A 16230-nucleotide genomic window follows, 5' to 3' on the forward strand; every position below is an offset into this window, starting at 1 on the left:
GGGAGAGGAGAAAGAATCAGAGAGCCAGAGGGGAAGTAGAAGAGAAAAAGCTGCTTGGAATAATTTTGGCATAGAATCCAAGTGAGAAAAAGCATATGGCGGATAGGGCCTTGGAATAAAGTTGGCTGACTCCGATGAAACTCTGACTGCTTGTGAATTAATCTCTCTGCTGTTATCCTTCATGCAATCTTCAGACTCATCCGCCAAAGGGACCAGGCCATCCTATGCCAAGAAAGGCCTCACCCAGACAAGTGGACATTAGACATTATACTTTATATTAAATCAACACTCTATGTTTATTTTGTCTCCATTATTGCTGTCCCCATTATTATGAATGCTTCCTCCATTTCAGGTCATGTATCCATCTTGATCACTCAAGACGGATCATGCACCATTTTTATTTGACAGTTTTAGAAGTAGGAGGTACAACGAAATATTTGTTCTGGGGTCAGAACCAGTAAAGAATCATCCCAAAGCTTATGCATGTAACAACTAGGAGTTGTTCTAATTGACTACCTTTTGGTAAGGGTACATTTTAATCTCTGCCCCCTACTTAAGCAAATTACATAAAAACTGTCCTTGTTTGTAGTTCTCCTTTGACACTAGGCAGAAATTTGTCACTGACCAATTCTTAGCGGCACCTCTTCTTCCCCTAGCACCCTACCTTCTTGCTTGCTTTTCTTTTGAACCCTTTGGGATAAGTTCAAGAGGAAATGAAGCATAGACTGCTGACTTACTCTAAGGAGAACTTGTCTTTTAAGTGGAGACATCTGCTATTCACCAAACTAGGAATTAAAACTGTTTAAGGGGTGGAGGGTATATATTCTGGAAAGAAAGATGGAATACTGACTTCATAAAGTTTGAGAGAAAAAATTTAGAGTTTACAGTTACTTCAAAAATAATTCCTTTGGTTTCTGGGCCACACCTGATACTGCTCAGGCCTTACTCCTGGCTTCATGCTCAGGGATCACCCTTGGCAATAATTAGGGAACCATATTCAGTGCTGATAATTAAACTTGAGTCAACTGCTTGCAGGGAAAGCACCATATCGGCTCCACTCTCTCCAACACCAGACTGTTATAAGCACAATTATTAACTAATTAATCACACATTAACTTTAATCAATCATTGGAAACACAACCAATTCATCAATATATGAGACCTCAAGAGCTAGAAACTTTAAGTCCCAACATTTCACCTTAAAAGACATATTTAAAATTTATCCTTAAATGGATCTTCTGGAACACATTCAACCCAACCCTGCCAATTGGAAAATTGCATTAAGTCACACTCTCCAGATGAGACCTAACAGAGTATAGAAAGGAAATGGCCTCCAGCAAGCCCTAAAAGACTCAATTTCTCAGGAATGCAGAAAAAAAAGTGAAGGTTAAGACAGTCATTCTTTTTTTTTTTTTTTTGGTTATGGGACATCCTGTGCAGACTGAACATGGGCTAGCAATGACATTAGAGAAAAACTTCCTACTTTGAAGCCATTTACAATCTGATCAGAACTTTAAGACACAAGTGGGTAGAAATTAGACAACATTAATATACATAAATAAGCAGTGACAGAGAAGCTATAAAACCCCAAGAGAATGAAAAACAAATGAGTGTTGCAGAGGGTTAACAGGGCCTTAAGGAGAATATTGGATCTTGGATCGTTTATGAAAGTCACAAAATGGAGAACAGGTCTTTCATTTAAGGAAAGCATGAATATGGAAAGAGCAGGAACATCAGGGAGTGTGGAAGCCAGCACATAGGAGACACCAGTCTTTCTAGAGCAAAGGGAACCCCAAGCTCAGTGAGCTCTGAGGATCAGGAATCCCAGGACAAATAGAGGCTGGATAAAGCGACAGTGAAACTGATGAAGAAAAAATTAACCCAGCAAAAATAATACCTAGGCTAGGTGGCTGATTAGAGTAGCACAAAATGATTAACACCAGAAAATAATGGTATTTTTGCCAAGAAAAAGAGAAATGCAATCGAATGACTATAAATCAGTTCTTTATGGAGTAGGTGATAAATCTGGTTTTAGCTATGCCTTAGGAACATGTATACTGGAACCTGGGTTTTATTAAAATATTAATCCTGGCTATTGACATCCCCTTTTCAACTAATCATTACATATCCTATTCATTAAACATTAAATAGAATATTACATATTATAGCATGCACTTTCTGAATTAGTAGTAATAATGGCAATAAAGTTCCAAACAAGCTTTTGTTGATGTTATTTTCTGATTTTCTTTTCCAAAAAGTGTATGATTTAAAGAAATATGTAAGTCACTTTGATATTTTTCAATGACAATAAATTGGTATTTTCAGGGCTCAGATTTTGCGGGCCCAAATCCAGGTCTAGAAAAATGAACAGAAAAGTAGCAGAATCTCCAAGCCACTTAGATTTGAGCTCTGTTTCTTTTTTCATATTAGAAAGTCATTTTTCCTGATCATATATAAACTGTGCTGGGGATTGTGATTCCAAAGCTTTGGAATATTTCATCTTGTTTTAGAAATCAGGTGTTTAGGACACTGAATTGTAGTTAATCTCAAACATCAATTAGCATTACCAAGAGATATAGCATTTTTAGCTTTTATTTTATTTTTTGGGTCACACCCGGCAATGCTCAAGGGTTACTCCTGGCTCAGAAATTGCTCCTGGTGGGCTCAGGTGACCATATGGGATGCCGGGATTCACACCACCGACCTTCTGCATGGGAGGCAAACGCCACCTCCATGTTATCTCTCCGGCCCTGCATTTTTAGCTTTTAAATATAAAATTATACCTATCCTCAAAACACTATCATAGATTTTTTTCTCCTATTTATGTAGGCTTCATTTATCAGAAGGTGATTAGCTTAATCAGGAAGACAAAAGAAAGGTATTAAGTCACACAAGTGATTTTTAAACAGTCTAAAAAATTGTGTAATAACCATTTGGTTAGGTGATTTGTCCTTTAAGATGAAGCCTAAGCCTATAAAAAAAATGAAGTGGGATCTGAAGATGGCAAAATGTGTTTTCTTTTCTTAGATAAATCTGTTAGTGTCTGTGTGCTGTAAAATGGCATTATTCTTTCATTGGAAATTGCACTTCCTACGCAACATACGCTATTCTGCCTTCTTCCTCAGACTTCCCCCATGCAAAGTTCAAAATCTCTCTTGCATTTGTAGTCAGTTTCAGGTAAAAAACCATTAATGTAATCTCCCATTTGAGCTCATTAGAGAAGAGTTCCAAAGATAAAATTCTTCTCAAGAGTATTTATTAATTAGTCAGCACACAATGGAGCCTTGAATAATTTTCAGATAAGAGTTCTCAGAGTACTTTGTCAAGTGAAAGAGAAAACCCAACTTCATGAGCAATGAAGAAGGAAGACAAATTATTTTGTATGTAATAAAATCCAAAGAAGATTTGTGTAGAAAGCACTCACACTAAAATCTTAGATTGCTTCCTGGTATAGCCCACTTACCAGATTAAGGAAGGTCAAGTACTTCCACTGCCCGCCATTCTGAAAAATATGAGATTTCTGTGGAGCCCCTTCTTGTTTCGAGATAAAATAATTGAGTAAAACATACCAGCTAAAAACAAGGAAGTGGTATATGCATATAGAATTCTTTATCATGGCTGGTTGTTACTGTGGATGAATCTCCTGTCTTTCTGAGGTTATTCTGCTGGTCACTACTAAAGTCCTACCACAGACTACAGATTATAAAACACAACCCTCTCAGATGGAGACCTTCAACAAGGCTGAATTTTGCTTCTCTCCTGGGTTCTTTTCCTGAAATTCTTAGGAGACAGTTTTTAGATACCTTCATTTCATATAGATGATCTTAAAATCTACATAAGCTTCAACATTAAGCATTGAAGTGGGCAAAGAATGACGAAAAGCAACACTTTGTGCTCTCTGGGAAGGGAATATAGTGAAGTGATCTTATTATGAAGTAACTATAAATTAATAAAATAACACCATGACCATATTCTCCTTCATTTTATTTTCTTTCAGAAATAAAAAGGTTGTAATAGTATAGCTTGAGATAACAAGGAGCTAGTGAAGAGCAGAGATAGATGGATGGATAGATATAGGAGAGAATGAAAGAATGTTTAGGATTTGGGGAGAAGTAGAAAGAGAAAGGAGAACAGGTTAATCCTATTTCTGAAGTCCCTGAAAAAAATTTTCCTGTAGTATGCTCCTGAGACATCAGTGAATAACTCTAAGAAATTTTTGGTTGTTCACCTATACCTTAAAGAACCAAATGTTACTCAGAACTATATTCTATTCTATTTGTTCCTAGGAAGAGGTAAGTGGTCACAAATACATTATACCTAAAACATTGCTGGAAGGAAGTGAGGGTCTCTGCATTCTTGGGACAGGACAAGAATATGCTTAGGCAGGAATGTTTGTGAATTTAGGCTCTGCCACAGAAGGCCCATAGAGAGAGGGAACTGTGATAGCTTGTGACATCATTAATTTGTATCCCTGAGCAACGAACTCACAGAGTTCTGAGCAAACCTATAGGGAAAGTTCAATATGATAATGTAAGCTGGTAATTGGTGCTGTTTGATGATTCAAACTGGGCTTACAAAAATTAGGAGGAGACTAAAGGTTACCAATAACATCATCCCCAAATGGGGAGCTGATGAAGACACTTCCCAGAAGAGGATCTGTGAATAATTAGTATATATAGAGGGGAGATGTTCAGTTATTTGTTATCAGGTATCACTGAGACATTATTTCTCACTAGTGAGAATGGCACAGAGCAAAAAGACCAAGAAACCACCAGTCTTAGTGACAATTTGATGAAAAAGGAACTGAACCTTCTTTCAGTGTTGAGAATTTCATTGTTTCAGTCTCTGTGGAAAAAAGCATGGAGACTTCTCATAAAACTAAGAATAGAACTTCCACATTAAACTGTGATTCTCTTTCCTGGCATCTGCTCCCAAAATACAGAAGAAAATTAATTTGAAAAGATACATCCACACCTCATTGTACTTAGTGCTAAGTACAATATTCAGGATATAGAGACAGTCCAAATGTTCAGGGACAGAGATGAATGGATAAAGAAGCTGTGGTATAAATGCACAATCAAATACTGTAGCTGTAAAAACGTTTTGCTGTTATCTGCAGTGTGGATAGAATTGGAAGGCATCATGTCAAACTGAAGAACCCAGAGGGGAAAGGACAAATACAGACAAAACAAGGGAAGAGACAGTATCAATTGATGACAAAACCTTGGCCTTGGATTACAAATCTGAGATTTGGCCTAAGGCTGGGGAAAATGAAGAGACAGGCTAGAAGTGGCATCGGTATAGTGGAGAAGGGTCTTGGACACTCAGGTGGTGGCCATATGCACTAATTTGTATGTAAATACCATAAGCTTAAAATATATTTATCATAACACAGTGATTTACCAAATAGATGTTTTAGATATTAAATGTCCAAACACCAATCTCTCCACCAGTGAGACCTTCCCATCACCAATATTTCCTGTTTCCCACTCACCACCCAAACCTGAAACCTTGCAGGCACAAACAAATTTACATCATATTGTTTGTTACAATACCATACCATAAGTTTAAGCACTATTCCACAATTTTTATAAATATTTATTAAAATATATTTACATATGTTTATAAAATATATTCATATAGTTATAAAATTAATAATTTTACATTGGTTTATAAATATATGTAAATTATAATTATATATTTTAAATAAATTGTACTTAGGTAGACTATAAAATATAAGTAAGTAAACACAGGAGCAGAAAAAATTTAAAGACTACACAGTGCAGAGATGCTGCACAGATACAAAATCAAATTCACCTAACTGTTATTGGACCTAGAATATTAGAAACTGAAGATGGAGGAAGAAAGATAGTGAGTTTATGTTAGAAATTCTCTGTTGTGACCTTTTTCCTTTCTTATTTATTTATTTATTTAATTATTTATTTTGGTTTTGGGGCCACACCTGATGGTGCTCAGGGGTTACTCCTGAATCTCCACTCAGAAATTGCTCCTGGAAGGCTTGGCTCAGGGGACCATATGAGATACCAGGGATTGAAACTGGGTTCATCCCAGATTGGCTGTGCGCAAGACAAACGCCTTACTACTGTGCTATTGCTCTTCTAGACCCATGTTGTGACCATTTTTAAAGTACAGGGGGGCTGGAAAATGGGTCACCATTTAGTGACCAGTGTATCACCAAATGGTTAATGGGACCATTGAAATGAATCAACAAAAAACTGCAAACAATTCTCTGGCCATGGTGAAAATTGCATATTACAGTAGCAGCTAATATTTTAAATAGCACTTACTATGTGGCAAGCAGGAATGTATCAGTTATTTGACTATTCTTTTATAGTAAGTGTACTATAAAATTGGACACATACTAACCCACTTAAAACTCTAAGCACCACTATGAGCTAAGTGCTATTATGATCCTCATTTTAAGATAAGGAAATTGATAGCAAAGCGCGAAATGACTAATAAAAGACCAAGCTGATGACTGTGTTTGAATCATTGTGTTCTGACCAGAAAGAAACATTTGCTGTCCAACTCTCAGGCTCATTTCCCAATGTTTCTAAAATCTACAGAGGAACCTGGAATCAAGATAAAAGTGCAAGGGAGATAAAGACAGATTAAAATCTCTGAAATGTGTGTGCGATTACCTGGGGGCTGATTGATCTGTTAACACTAATTTTTTTCTGCTTTAACCTTAATGTTCAAAAATGAGGCCTGTCATAACTATTGGTATTTATATTTATTTGTAAGAGGTACCTTATTTAGATCAGAATACAGTTGTTAGCATTAGGTAAATGCTAACCTATAATAAATATAATTTTGGTGTATATAAATGTAGAAATACTCAATTCCTTCATTAAATATATTCTTATGAAATTTTACACAGGTGTTTCCTAAGGAAGTTTTACATCATGATCAAATTCATATCATAATCTGAATATCTGGTTGAATAACCAGATAAATTTTCATGACGTACTTTGGCCATCTGTCTCTCTCTCAAACCAGGTGGAGCATGGTGGAATGATTCTGGTGTCATTACACAATATTCAAGTGAATGCATACTAGATCTGTTGTTAGCCTATCTCTCCTCAAGTATCTGAAAACCTCAAATCATAAACTGCACAAGTGATAGAAAAGTGTTCATAGAGTTAAAGAAAACCTTAAAGAATTTTTTCTTATAATTTTTATAAGAAATGTTAAAAGCATATAATATTTTCATATTTTTATCTGACCATGATATAGGCAATATAATCTGCCTCCTAAAGACAGCCTCATTATCCACTGGGGAGATTTCCCTGTCATTACTCTCCCCCTTACATCCCAATTACAAATAACTACCAAAGTCTGTCAAGTTCATTGCCCATATCCAGCTCAAATTTGTCCTCTTCTCTCCATGTCTTCCACCACTAACCATAGTCTGTCACTTTTCAATCCTGTAACAACTCTTCCATGGTTTTCCTGACTGTTCTCTTGGTTCTTAACTCTGTTCTTCATAAGATTAGGGAGAATTTATATGAATATTTCTCTACAAAGTTTTAGTCCATTTACCAAATTAATGTCACCTTTAGAATAATATTCAAACTTTATAATGTTTTTGGTTTGGGGGACACACCCAGTGTCACTCAGGGATTACTCCTGCTCTGCATTCTCTTGGTTTTGGTTGTGGAGTCAGGAATGCCAGAATCGAACCTAGGCTGACTGTTTGCAAGGCAAATGTGCTACTGGCTGTGCTATTGCTCTATTCCCCTATAACTGTTGATAAATCATTTGCTGTCACTTTATCCAGTCATTCTCCCCATCTTCATTTATTGTCTCACACTTGATGCTCTTTCAACACAATTCAATTGGCAGAATCTTCCTCTCGCACCTGTCAGTCATATCTTAGTGCCATTAGTCCTGTTTCCTGTTTCTGATAGTTCCCCAAAACATTTTTAACTGGTTCTCATAAGTGTCCTTTAAAATATAGTCAGCAGCTTCCTTTCCTAAAACCCCTTTCTTAACTTCCCTTCAATACCAACCAGGCTATCTTCATTAGCCTCCTCTAGATTTCACTTGAGTATCTCTTCAAATTGTATCATGATTGGTACCAGTTCAGTGAAAATGCTACACTATTAAAGACAAGGTGTCTTTGAATAACAAAAACTTATTTACCCCAGTTCTAGAGACTGGGAAATCTAAGATCAGGGAACCAACAAATTGTGTTTCTGGTAAGAACTCATTTTTTTTTCCTGCAGTTATCTTCTTGTACATATCCTCACATGTTAGAAGGGCAAAGGATCTTTGGTAAGAGTGTTAATCCTATTCACTGAGCTTCTGTAGTCATGATCAGATAACCTTGCAAAGGCTCTAATCCATGCAAACATCATATTTGGGGTTAGGACTTTAACACATAAATTATTTTTTGAAAATACAAACATTTACTTACCACAAATAGTAATTTATCTTTTCATGTGCCTTTTGGCTCAATTATAGTGTACTTAAATCCTAGATCTTATTCTTGTACTTAGTGAGCAGCTGTTGAATAAATTAGTATGTGCATACCTGATAGCACTAATCTGGTATATTTTACTATAAAGTTGACTTACTGGCTAAAAGCTTACTACATTTAATATGTTTATCTGCTGATTCTTTGCAGGATATAAAATATGACAACGTATAAGATAGAGTGTAAGCCCTGGAGGAGCTCAGTCTAGTAGCAGAGACAGATATATAAACAAAAAATTATGCAAGAAGTAGTAAGTACTCTAATAGAACTATGCATAATGTACTAATGGAGCCCAAATTATCCTGCTCATTATCCTGTCATTCTAAATTTACAGAAGATTGAGTTAAAGATGAATGCTTGAGTACATCATGGGAAACTCCAGACATTGTGTAGGAGAAGATAAAGACTGAAGTAATCTCATTGAGCAAAGGAGTTATGGTCACCATCATTGATAATGGTTCACCTGGTAGATATTATAACACACACACACACACACACACACACACGCGCGCGCACACACACACACACACACACACACACACACACACACACACACACGCGCGCACACACACACACACACACCTGTGAGCTGCAAAGTACTAAAATGTAGGTGAACCCTTCCCCCAACTTCCTTTTTCCCTAACCTAACCTCTTCCTTTGAGATGTAAAAACCCACAGGATAGTTGCTTTTGTATCTGACTTGACTTTCCCCTACTTGGGATTGAGGGTTGGTTTGAATAAAGAGAGAGGTCTTGTTTTGGACTCCAGAGAGAAAGAGCTTGACAGAGAAAAGCCATGAGGAAAGGCAGACTAATTCTGATAAATCTTGTGCTGACTGGCTTGATATTATTTCTCAGCCGCTACCCTGCTGCATCAGACCCATCCTCCTAAGCCTTAGGGTTAGAAACATGGTGCCTGGGGTGGTCTCACCCAATTCGTGGATTTATTTTTAAATTTTTATTTTACACTAATACATGAAGAAGAAAGATTCAGAACTGATCCTGAGTACACTATGACCTAGGTGGTCTAGTCATCATTCACACTGGTATTTTAGATTTCTTCAGTATGAATGGGGTCAAGGGAACTGGTGTGGTAATTCCTTCCTAAAGATATTAGATCATTTAAGGAGACCAGGGAGGGCTACCTTCGAGAGTGAAGTCCTGCACCCAGAAATATCCATTCCCCCAACACCAAGAAGAAAACTCAAGGAATTTAAGACTCTCCAAAGTGATGACTGCAGGAAGTGCAGTAGTACAGAGTCAGAAGGTAGCAGAGGTGGTGGGGTGAGGTGAAAATTTTACATGTGGAATGCGATTTCATTCTGGCACAAAGAACTCCGTCCAGCAATTTGATCTCAATACATCACGAGTAAATCCTAATCATTTTAAGTTTTGAGACATGCTTTTGAATTAATCCATACTGCACTTCATTTTAGCCATTACAGAGCTTATTCCCTTTACAATTAACATAAGTTTCTGAGGCCTCCAGAGTAGAGCTCTTGAAGGCCTAGAAACCTACATGGAAAAGTCACTTATTTTTAAAATAGACAAATGACTATGCTACCTAATGTAGTCAGAGAATATGGGCTCTGCTCCTGGAATCTGATTGCAGGTAAACTCCAGACGCTAATAAATATTTATTTATATTCTCACCATCTATTCAAATTCTTGAAAATTACTACTCTCTTCAACCCAGTATTCTTTGTATTTCTACATAATCCCTGCTACCTGCAGATCATTTTTTATCCTCACTGTGTTTTAAAAGCTCTCTTTTCAGTGAAATGTCAGTAATTTGGTAAATAATTAAACATGGATGTAAAGCCCATGATTTGGTTTAATTTGGGTTTTATTCATTTAAAGCCAAGATGCAGGGAAATTGATCTTATTATTCTAATAGATTTTTCACCCCTACAAGCACTGCTCATTTTCTGTCTGTGTAGCTAAGAAATGAATTAGAAAGAAGTGTTTTTCTTTCAATGGGCTATTTATACCTCAATCTGAAAACTTAAAAACTAGGATATCAATTAAAAGTTCCCTTCTGGGGGCTGGAGAGATAGAACAGTGGTAGGGCTTTTGCCTTGCATGCTGTCCAATCAGGAAGAACGGTAGTTCTAATTCCGGCATCCCATATGGTCCCGGGTGCTGGCCAGGGGCGAATTCTGAGCTCAGAGCCAGGAGTAACCTCTGAGTGCCACCAGGTATGGCCCAAACACCAAAAAAAAAAAAAAAAAAAAAAAAAAAGTTCCCCTCTGAAGTTGAAGAGCATGTGTGGCTATCTACCAAAACAAGCCAACTCGAAAAATCTGGGACTTCAGTCTGTGAGGACTTTCCCATGCAACAACTTTTCCTTTGGCATTGAGAAATCTGATTAAAATTTACCATTTTCTTTAAATCTTCTATCTGGCCTTTACAGAGGAAATCAATATTACATAATGATCTTCTCGGATTCATTGAGTGGAGCAGTTGGTAGTGTTGATATTGTATACTCAATTAGGAAATCAAAGAACCCTATCTTTTGGGGAGATTAGCTGGAAGGCCAACTGGCATGTCCAGGAGCCTTTCCTGTTAGTTAGGCCTCTCCTCTGAGAGTTATGAGTCTAAGACATTGGCAGCTTGCTCGGACATGGTGAAAGGCTCTAGAATCTGGGCATGACTGCTAGAGACATCTGAAAGTACAGAGGCATGGAAGGAGGTGGCCTTTCTGGCTCCAAAGCTTCCTGGGGATGCTAGCCACAAAACCAGAAAAGCTGAAGTGCTGACTGCTAATAGTGGAGAGTCTGTGAAGTGGCCATTGATGTGGAAGCAGTTGTAAGACAGATTTGGGTGTGCAGCCCCAGGGCTTCAGCAGGGTAAAGGGACTTGCCCTGCCTTCTCTGAAGGGCCTCAAGTTTGATCAGCTTCGAGGACCATATGTCCATGATTTGCTGCTCGCTGGTCCCAACTTTTGAGAGTTACATGGGCCGATGGCATTAGCCGCTGTAATTACATACTTTCTGATGCTTCCACTTTCCTTTTTTCATCCTTGCTTTTCCATTTCTTTAATCTCTATGAGAACATGTTTGTTGACAACAAAAGTCTTTAAGTTTTAACCTAAGAGTTATTTCTCCTTTGTTCCTGAAATATATTTTTTAAGATGTAGGATTCATTGTTGGTCATTTTCTTTGTTTTTAGTACTTGAAAATGTTTCACAACTTCCTTTTGGCTTCCATGATTTCAGATGAGAAACATGTTTTCGTTTGAATTTGTATTCTTGTGATTTCTCTCTCGTGGCTTTGAAGATTTTTTTGATGCCTTTAGCTTTCAGTTTAATTATGATGGAGTGTGCTATAAGTTTCTTTGGGTTTACCATATTTAGAAAAAAGTTAAGTTCTTACATCTGTAGACTTATGTCTTTCACCAAATTTGAGAAACATTTTAGCTATTATTTTTTAATGTTTTTCCATCACAATTCTTTCATTCTCTCCTTTTGAAACTCCAAAATATATGAAGTTTGATTCTTTTTTATACTCCCACAGTTTGCTGGGTTATGTTTTTCCCCAATTTATTTTTATGTTTATCAAAGGAACAAATTCTACTTATTAGTCCTGTGACTCTGAGTTCTATCATCATTACTATGCCATGCTAAAAGTTTTGTTTTCTTTCTATCATTCATTTTTATAATCTACATTTGGATTTTTATTTGTCTGAATGTGTGGGGTCTTCTCAGAAATGCTCAGGCCATTCCTTGAGATACTCAGACTAGATGTGTGGGCCTAACACTTCAGTGCTCATCTAGCAATCCAAATCTACTTGAACCTGTTGATTTTGGGCCCCTAGGACCATACATATATGTTCTCAGTATAATAGGCAGTTCCAGGAATTGAATTTAGGTCGAGGCATGTGTCCCAGGCTTTTGAATTACATACCAAAAGCAAGCTATTTTTCCTGACATTGTATATGCTTATTTTGTTTTAGAGACTTGTAACTGTGTACTGAAATATTTTAGTTTTGTTTGGAGTCATATTCTTAGGGCTTATCTCTGACTCTGTTTAGGAATCATTCTTGGAGGGGCTTGGGAAACCATATGGGGTACTGTGTATCAAACCCAGTTTAGTCACATTATAAGGCAAGAGCTTTACCTGCTTCTATTATATGTCTACTCCTTTACTTAAGTATATTTAATGAAAACTCTCTTAAGATCTTTGTCAGATAATTCCAGTAAATAAGTTATCTCAGTATTAGTACCAATGAATACTATTTTTTATTTCAAGTTCTATTTTTCTGGTGCTTGGGATGGCCCATGACTTTCAGGTGTATGATCTGAAAAAGAAGTCTGTGAGTTGTAGAAGGAGAGATAACTCTAAGAGCTGAAGAGCACATACTTTGCATGATGGAGCTTCAGTTTTGGTCCCCACGCCTGCATAGCCCCTGTGGCACTTTTGAATACTACCTAGTGTGAACCATAAACACCATTAGAGGTTGACCCCAAACCAAGAGTTTCTGAGTCCTATACAAATATTTAACTTTACATTAGTCATTCAATTTAGGTTTACTACATTGGACTTATTTGAATTTTATAGGTTATATCCAAAGACAACTTTAATTTATGAACTGTTGAGCTCTGCTTTATCATATATGTTCATCTGGTGCAATGGGGCATGCCAATATAACAACCAAAGAAAATACCAAAATTCCCATGGAGAAAAATTCAATCAAATTCAAGTTCACTACTCAAATCAGAAGTACTCATTGTGGGGCCAGAGCAGTGGCGAAGCGGTAGGGCGTTTGCCTTGCATGTGGCTGACCTAGGACTGACCTCGGTTTGATTCCCCTGGCGTCCACTATGGTCCCCCACCTACACCCCCAAGCCAGGAGCAATTTCTAAGCGTATAGCCAGGAGTAACCACTGTGAATCACCGGGTGTGGCCCAAAAACAAAAACAAACAAACAAAAAAAAGTACTCTTTGTGGCATGTGTTAGATATGTCATAATGATGTGGAAAGGAAGAATGTTTTGATTTGGTTTGGTTTGGTTTGGTTTTGGGGACCACATTCAGCAACGCTCAGGGGTTACTCCTGGCAGGGTTGGGGGATCATATAGAATGCTGGGGATCAAACCTGGGCTGGCTACATGCAAGGCAAACACCTGACCTGTTGTGCTATCATTACATTTACTATTAGAAGATTGTATTATTCTCCAAAATATTTTTATCACTTTGGGATACCAATCTGTTGTTAACTTCTGTGGGTTGGAATAAGAAAAAGACTTTATTTACCTTTTTCTATATATGCCCATACTTGTACTCAAGGAGGATATTTATTATACTTCTATAGTGGATCAGGATTTGATTTCCTGTATTATCCAGCTCAAAACTAATCTAGCCTTTGACAAACAAGTGGTCCTTATTAAGGAATTATAGCTATCAAGTTTCAAGGTGTAATCCTATTAGCTGTATATATGTGCATAAACAGGCACAATTATACTTTCTACTTTAAGATCTGTTGCTAGAAATTGATATAAGGTACAGCTATACTTGTTGGTTTATTTTGAATTTTTTTACATTGCTCTCATGTAGAAATGACTTTATGTGCCCCTTTAAAGGTATTAATTTTCTACCTAGAAAAAAGGGGGAGTATTTGGCACAAGGAAGGAAAAGATTGCTATGATTTTTTAAAATCCTTTTAACTAAAAAAAATGGAATAAAGAAAGAAGATACCACATTGTTTACAGTTAGTTGTTTTCTTTGGTCTAAAGAAGTTGTTTTGAATAATTGTTCACTGTCCTCTGAAGAGAAATACTATTCTCAAAAGGTATGGAAATGAAATGAAGCCTCAAAGAACACTAGTTTACAAACTAGCTGAAATTTCAGGCCAAAGTTATTGTCATTCTTTGCTTGCCAAGCAAATCTGAATATTACATATTAATTATTCATCTTGAATTATATCATAGTAGTTCGCTGATTAAGACACATTCATGATCACCAACATTTTTCTATTAGTCTCCTCTATAGTCTTTTAAGCTGTCAAAATATTTGGCTCCTAAAGTAAGTGTCACACCAATGCAGAATAAAATTAGCATAGGGGTCAGAGTGATAGTATAGCAGGTAGGGTGTTTGCCTTGCAAGCTAGTCAATTCCTGGCACCCCATATGTTCTTCCAAGCCCATTAGTTCAGATCCCTGAATGCAGAGCTAGTAGTAATCCCTGAGCACTACTGGGTATGCCCCCCTCCACAAAAAAAAAAAAAAGGAAAAGAAAACCAAATAAATAAATAAATAGTAAAATTAAATTTTACAAGTGCCTCTTTTTAAACTGAGTAAGATTCTTTGAAAATTGTCCTGCCCTGATAACAGTGTTTTATAGGTTTGGGTAATTTAGGGACCTAGAAGTAGAACCAATGGAACTGTCCCCTTCAGACCTTCTACTTATATGCCTCTTTTCCTCCCTCCCTTCCTCCCTCTCTCATCCCTCCTTCCTTCCTCCCTTTCTCCCTCTTTTCTTCCCTTTCTCTTTTCCTCCTTCCCTTCCTCCCTCCCTCTCTCTCCCTCCCTTTTTTCCTCCCTCCCTCCCTTCCTTTCTCCCTGACTCCCTCCCTTCCTTCCTCCTTGTCTCCCTCCCTTCCTTCCTCCCTCCCTTCCTTCCTCTCTGACTCCCTCCCTTCCTTCCTTCCTGTCTCCCTCCCTACCTTCCTCCCTGTCTTCCTCCCTCCTTCCCTTCATCCCTCCCTCCCTCCCTCCCTTCCTTCCTTCCTTCCTCCCTCCCTCCCTTCCTTCCTTCCTTCCTTCCTTCCTTCCTTCCTTCCTTCCTTCCTTCCTTCCTTCCTTCCTTCCTTCTTTCCTTTCCTCCCTCCCTCCCTCCCTTCTTCCTTCTGTTTTGTTTTCCTCCCTTCCTTCCTTTTCTTCCTTCCTTTTTGGGGCCACAATTGGCATTTGTTCAGAGGTTAACTCTTTGTTCTACACTCAGGAATCACTCCTGGTGACATTTCAGGGTCCATATGGGATGCCAGGGATTTAACCTGTGAGACTGCAAAGTGAACTTTTTACCTGCTATACTTTCTCTCCAGCCCCACTGTGAGTACTCTTAATTCCATCAATCTAAATGTAACTTTTAAAGTGCATGCTGCAAGAAAGTTAAGGGAAAATTCACCAGAATTACAAACACCCGGTTAAGTGATCGAGTAGAAAAAGCCAGGAGCTGTTCTACCATCAGTGATATCCATTATGGGGATGCTTATAGAAAGAGAATCACTAAAGAAATGTTTATAAGGTGCTAAATGATTTAAACATCACTCAAATGACTTTCTGACATTTTGGCGAGGAAGCCAGCATGTAGTTAAAATGTCAGCTTTCAAAGAAGTGTGTGTGGGGTAAGGTGAGGGGGCAGAGGCAGACACTTTGGTGGAGGTGGTGGTGATGCAACATTATCTCCAGGAAACTCCATTATTAGTAGTATTGTAAATGGCTGCACATAAAAGGAAAAAGTAAGTAAGACCAAGTATTCATTTAACTAACCTTCTCAACACCTTATACCTGTTTCCTGACAGTCAACCTATTATGTGCAACTAATATTGGTTTGCTTAATAATTCCTTTCAGTTGAGCTTTGTGTTGGTGGACACTGTGTAGAAGGGTGCCTTTGTCTCCATGTGTCTCTTTTCCCCCTTTAATTAATGTTCAATGGATGACAAAAAAAGTGATGAAATTATAAAGAAGTATGAACTCTAATGTGAAATGAAGGCGCACAATGGCCCAGATGG

General features: G+C 37.6%; 1 protein-coding gene across 1 annotated transcript in view; it reads right to left on the reverse strand.

The window, feature by feature from the left end:
* ADTRP (androgen dependent TFPI regulating protein) overlaps window positions 1-3616 on the reverse strand; it is a 60889-nt gene extending 57273 nt beyond the window's left edge. The window contains 1 exon segment of the mRNA XM_049764802.1: window positions 3464-3616. Within this exon segment, the coding sequence (XP_049620759.1) occupies window positions 3464-3616 (153 nt within the window).
* Between the last annotated feature and the right edge of the window lie 12614 nt (window positions 3617-16230).

Source organism: Suncus etruscus, chromosome 18, assembly GCF_024139225.1.
Source record: "Suncus etruscus isolate mSunEtr1 chromosome 18, mSunEtr1.pri.cur, whole genome shotgun sequence".
Classification (NCBI taxonomy): Eukaryota; Metazoa; Chordata; class Mammalia; order Eulipotyphla; family Soricidae; genus Suncus; species Suncus etruscus.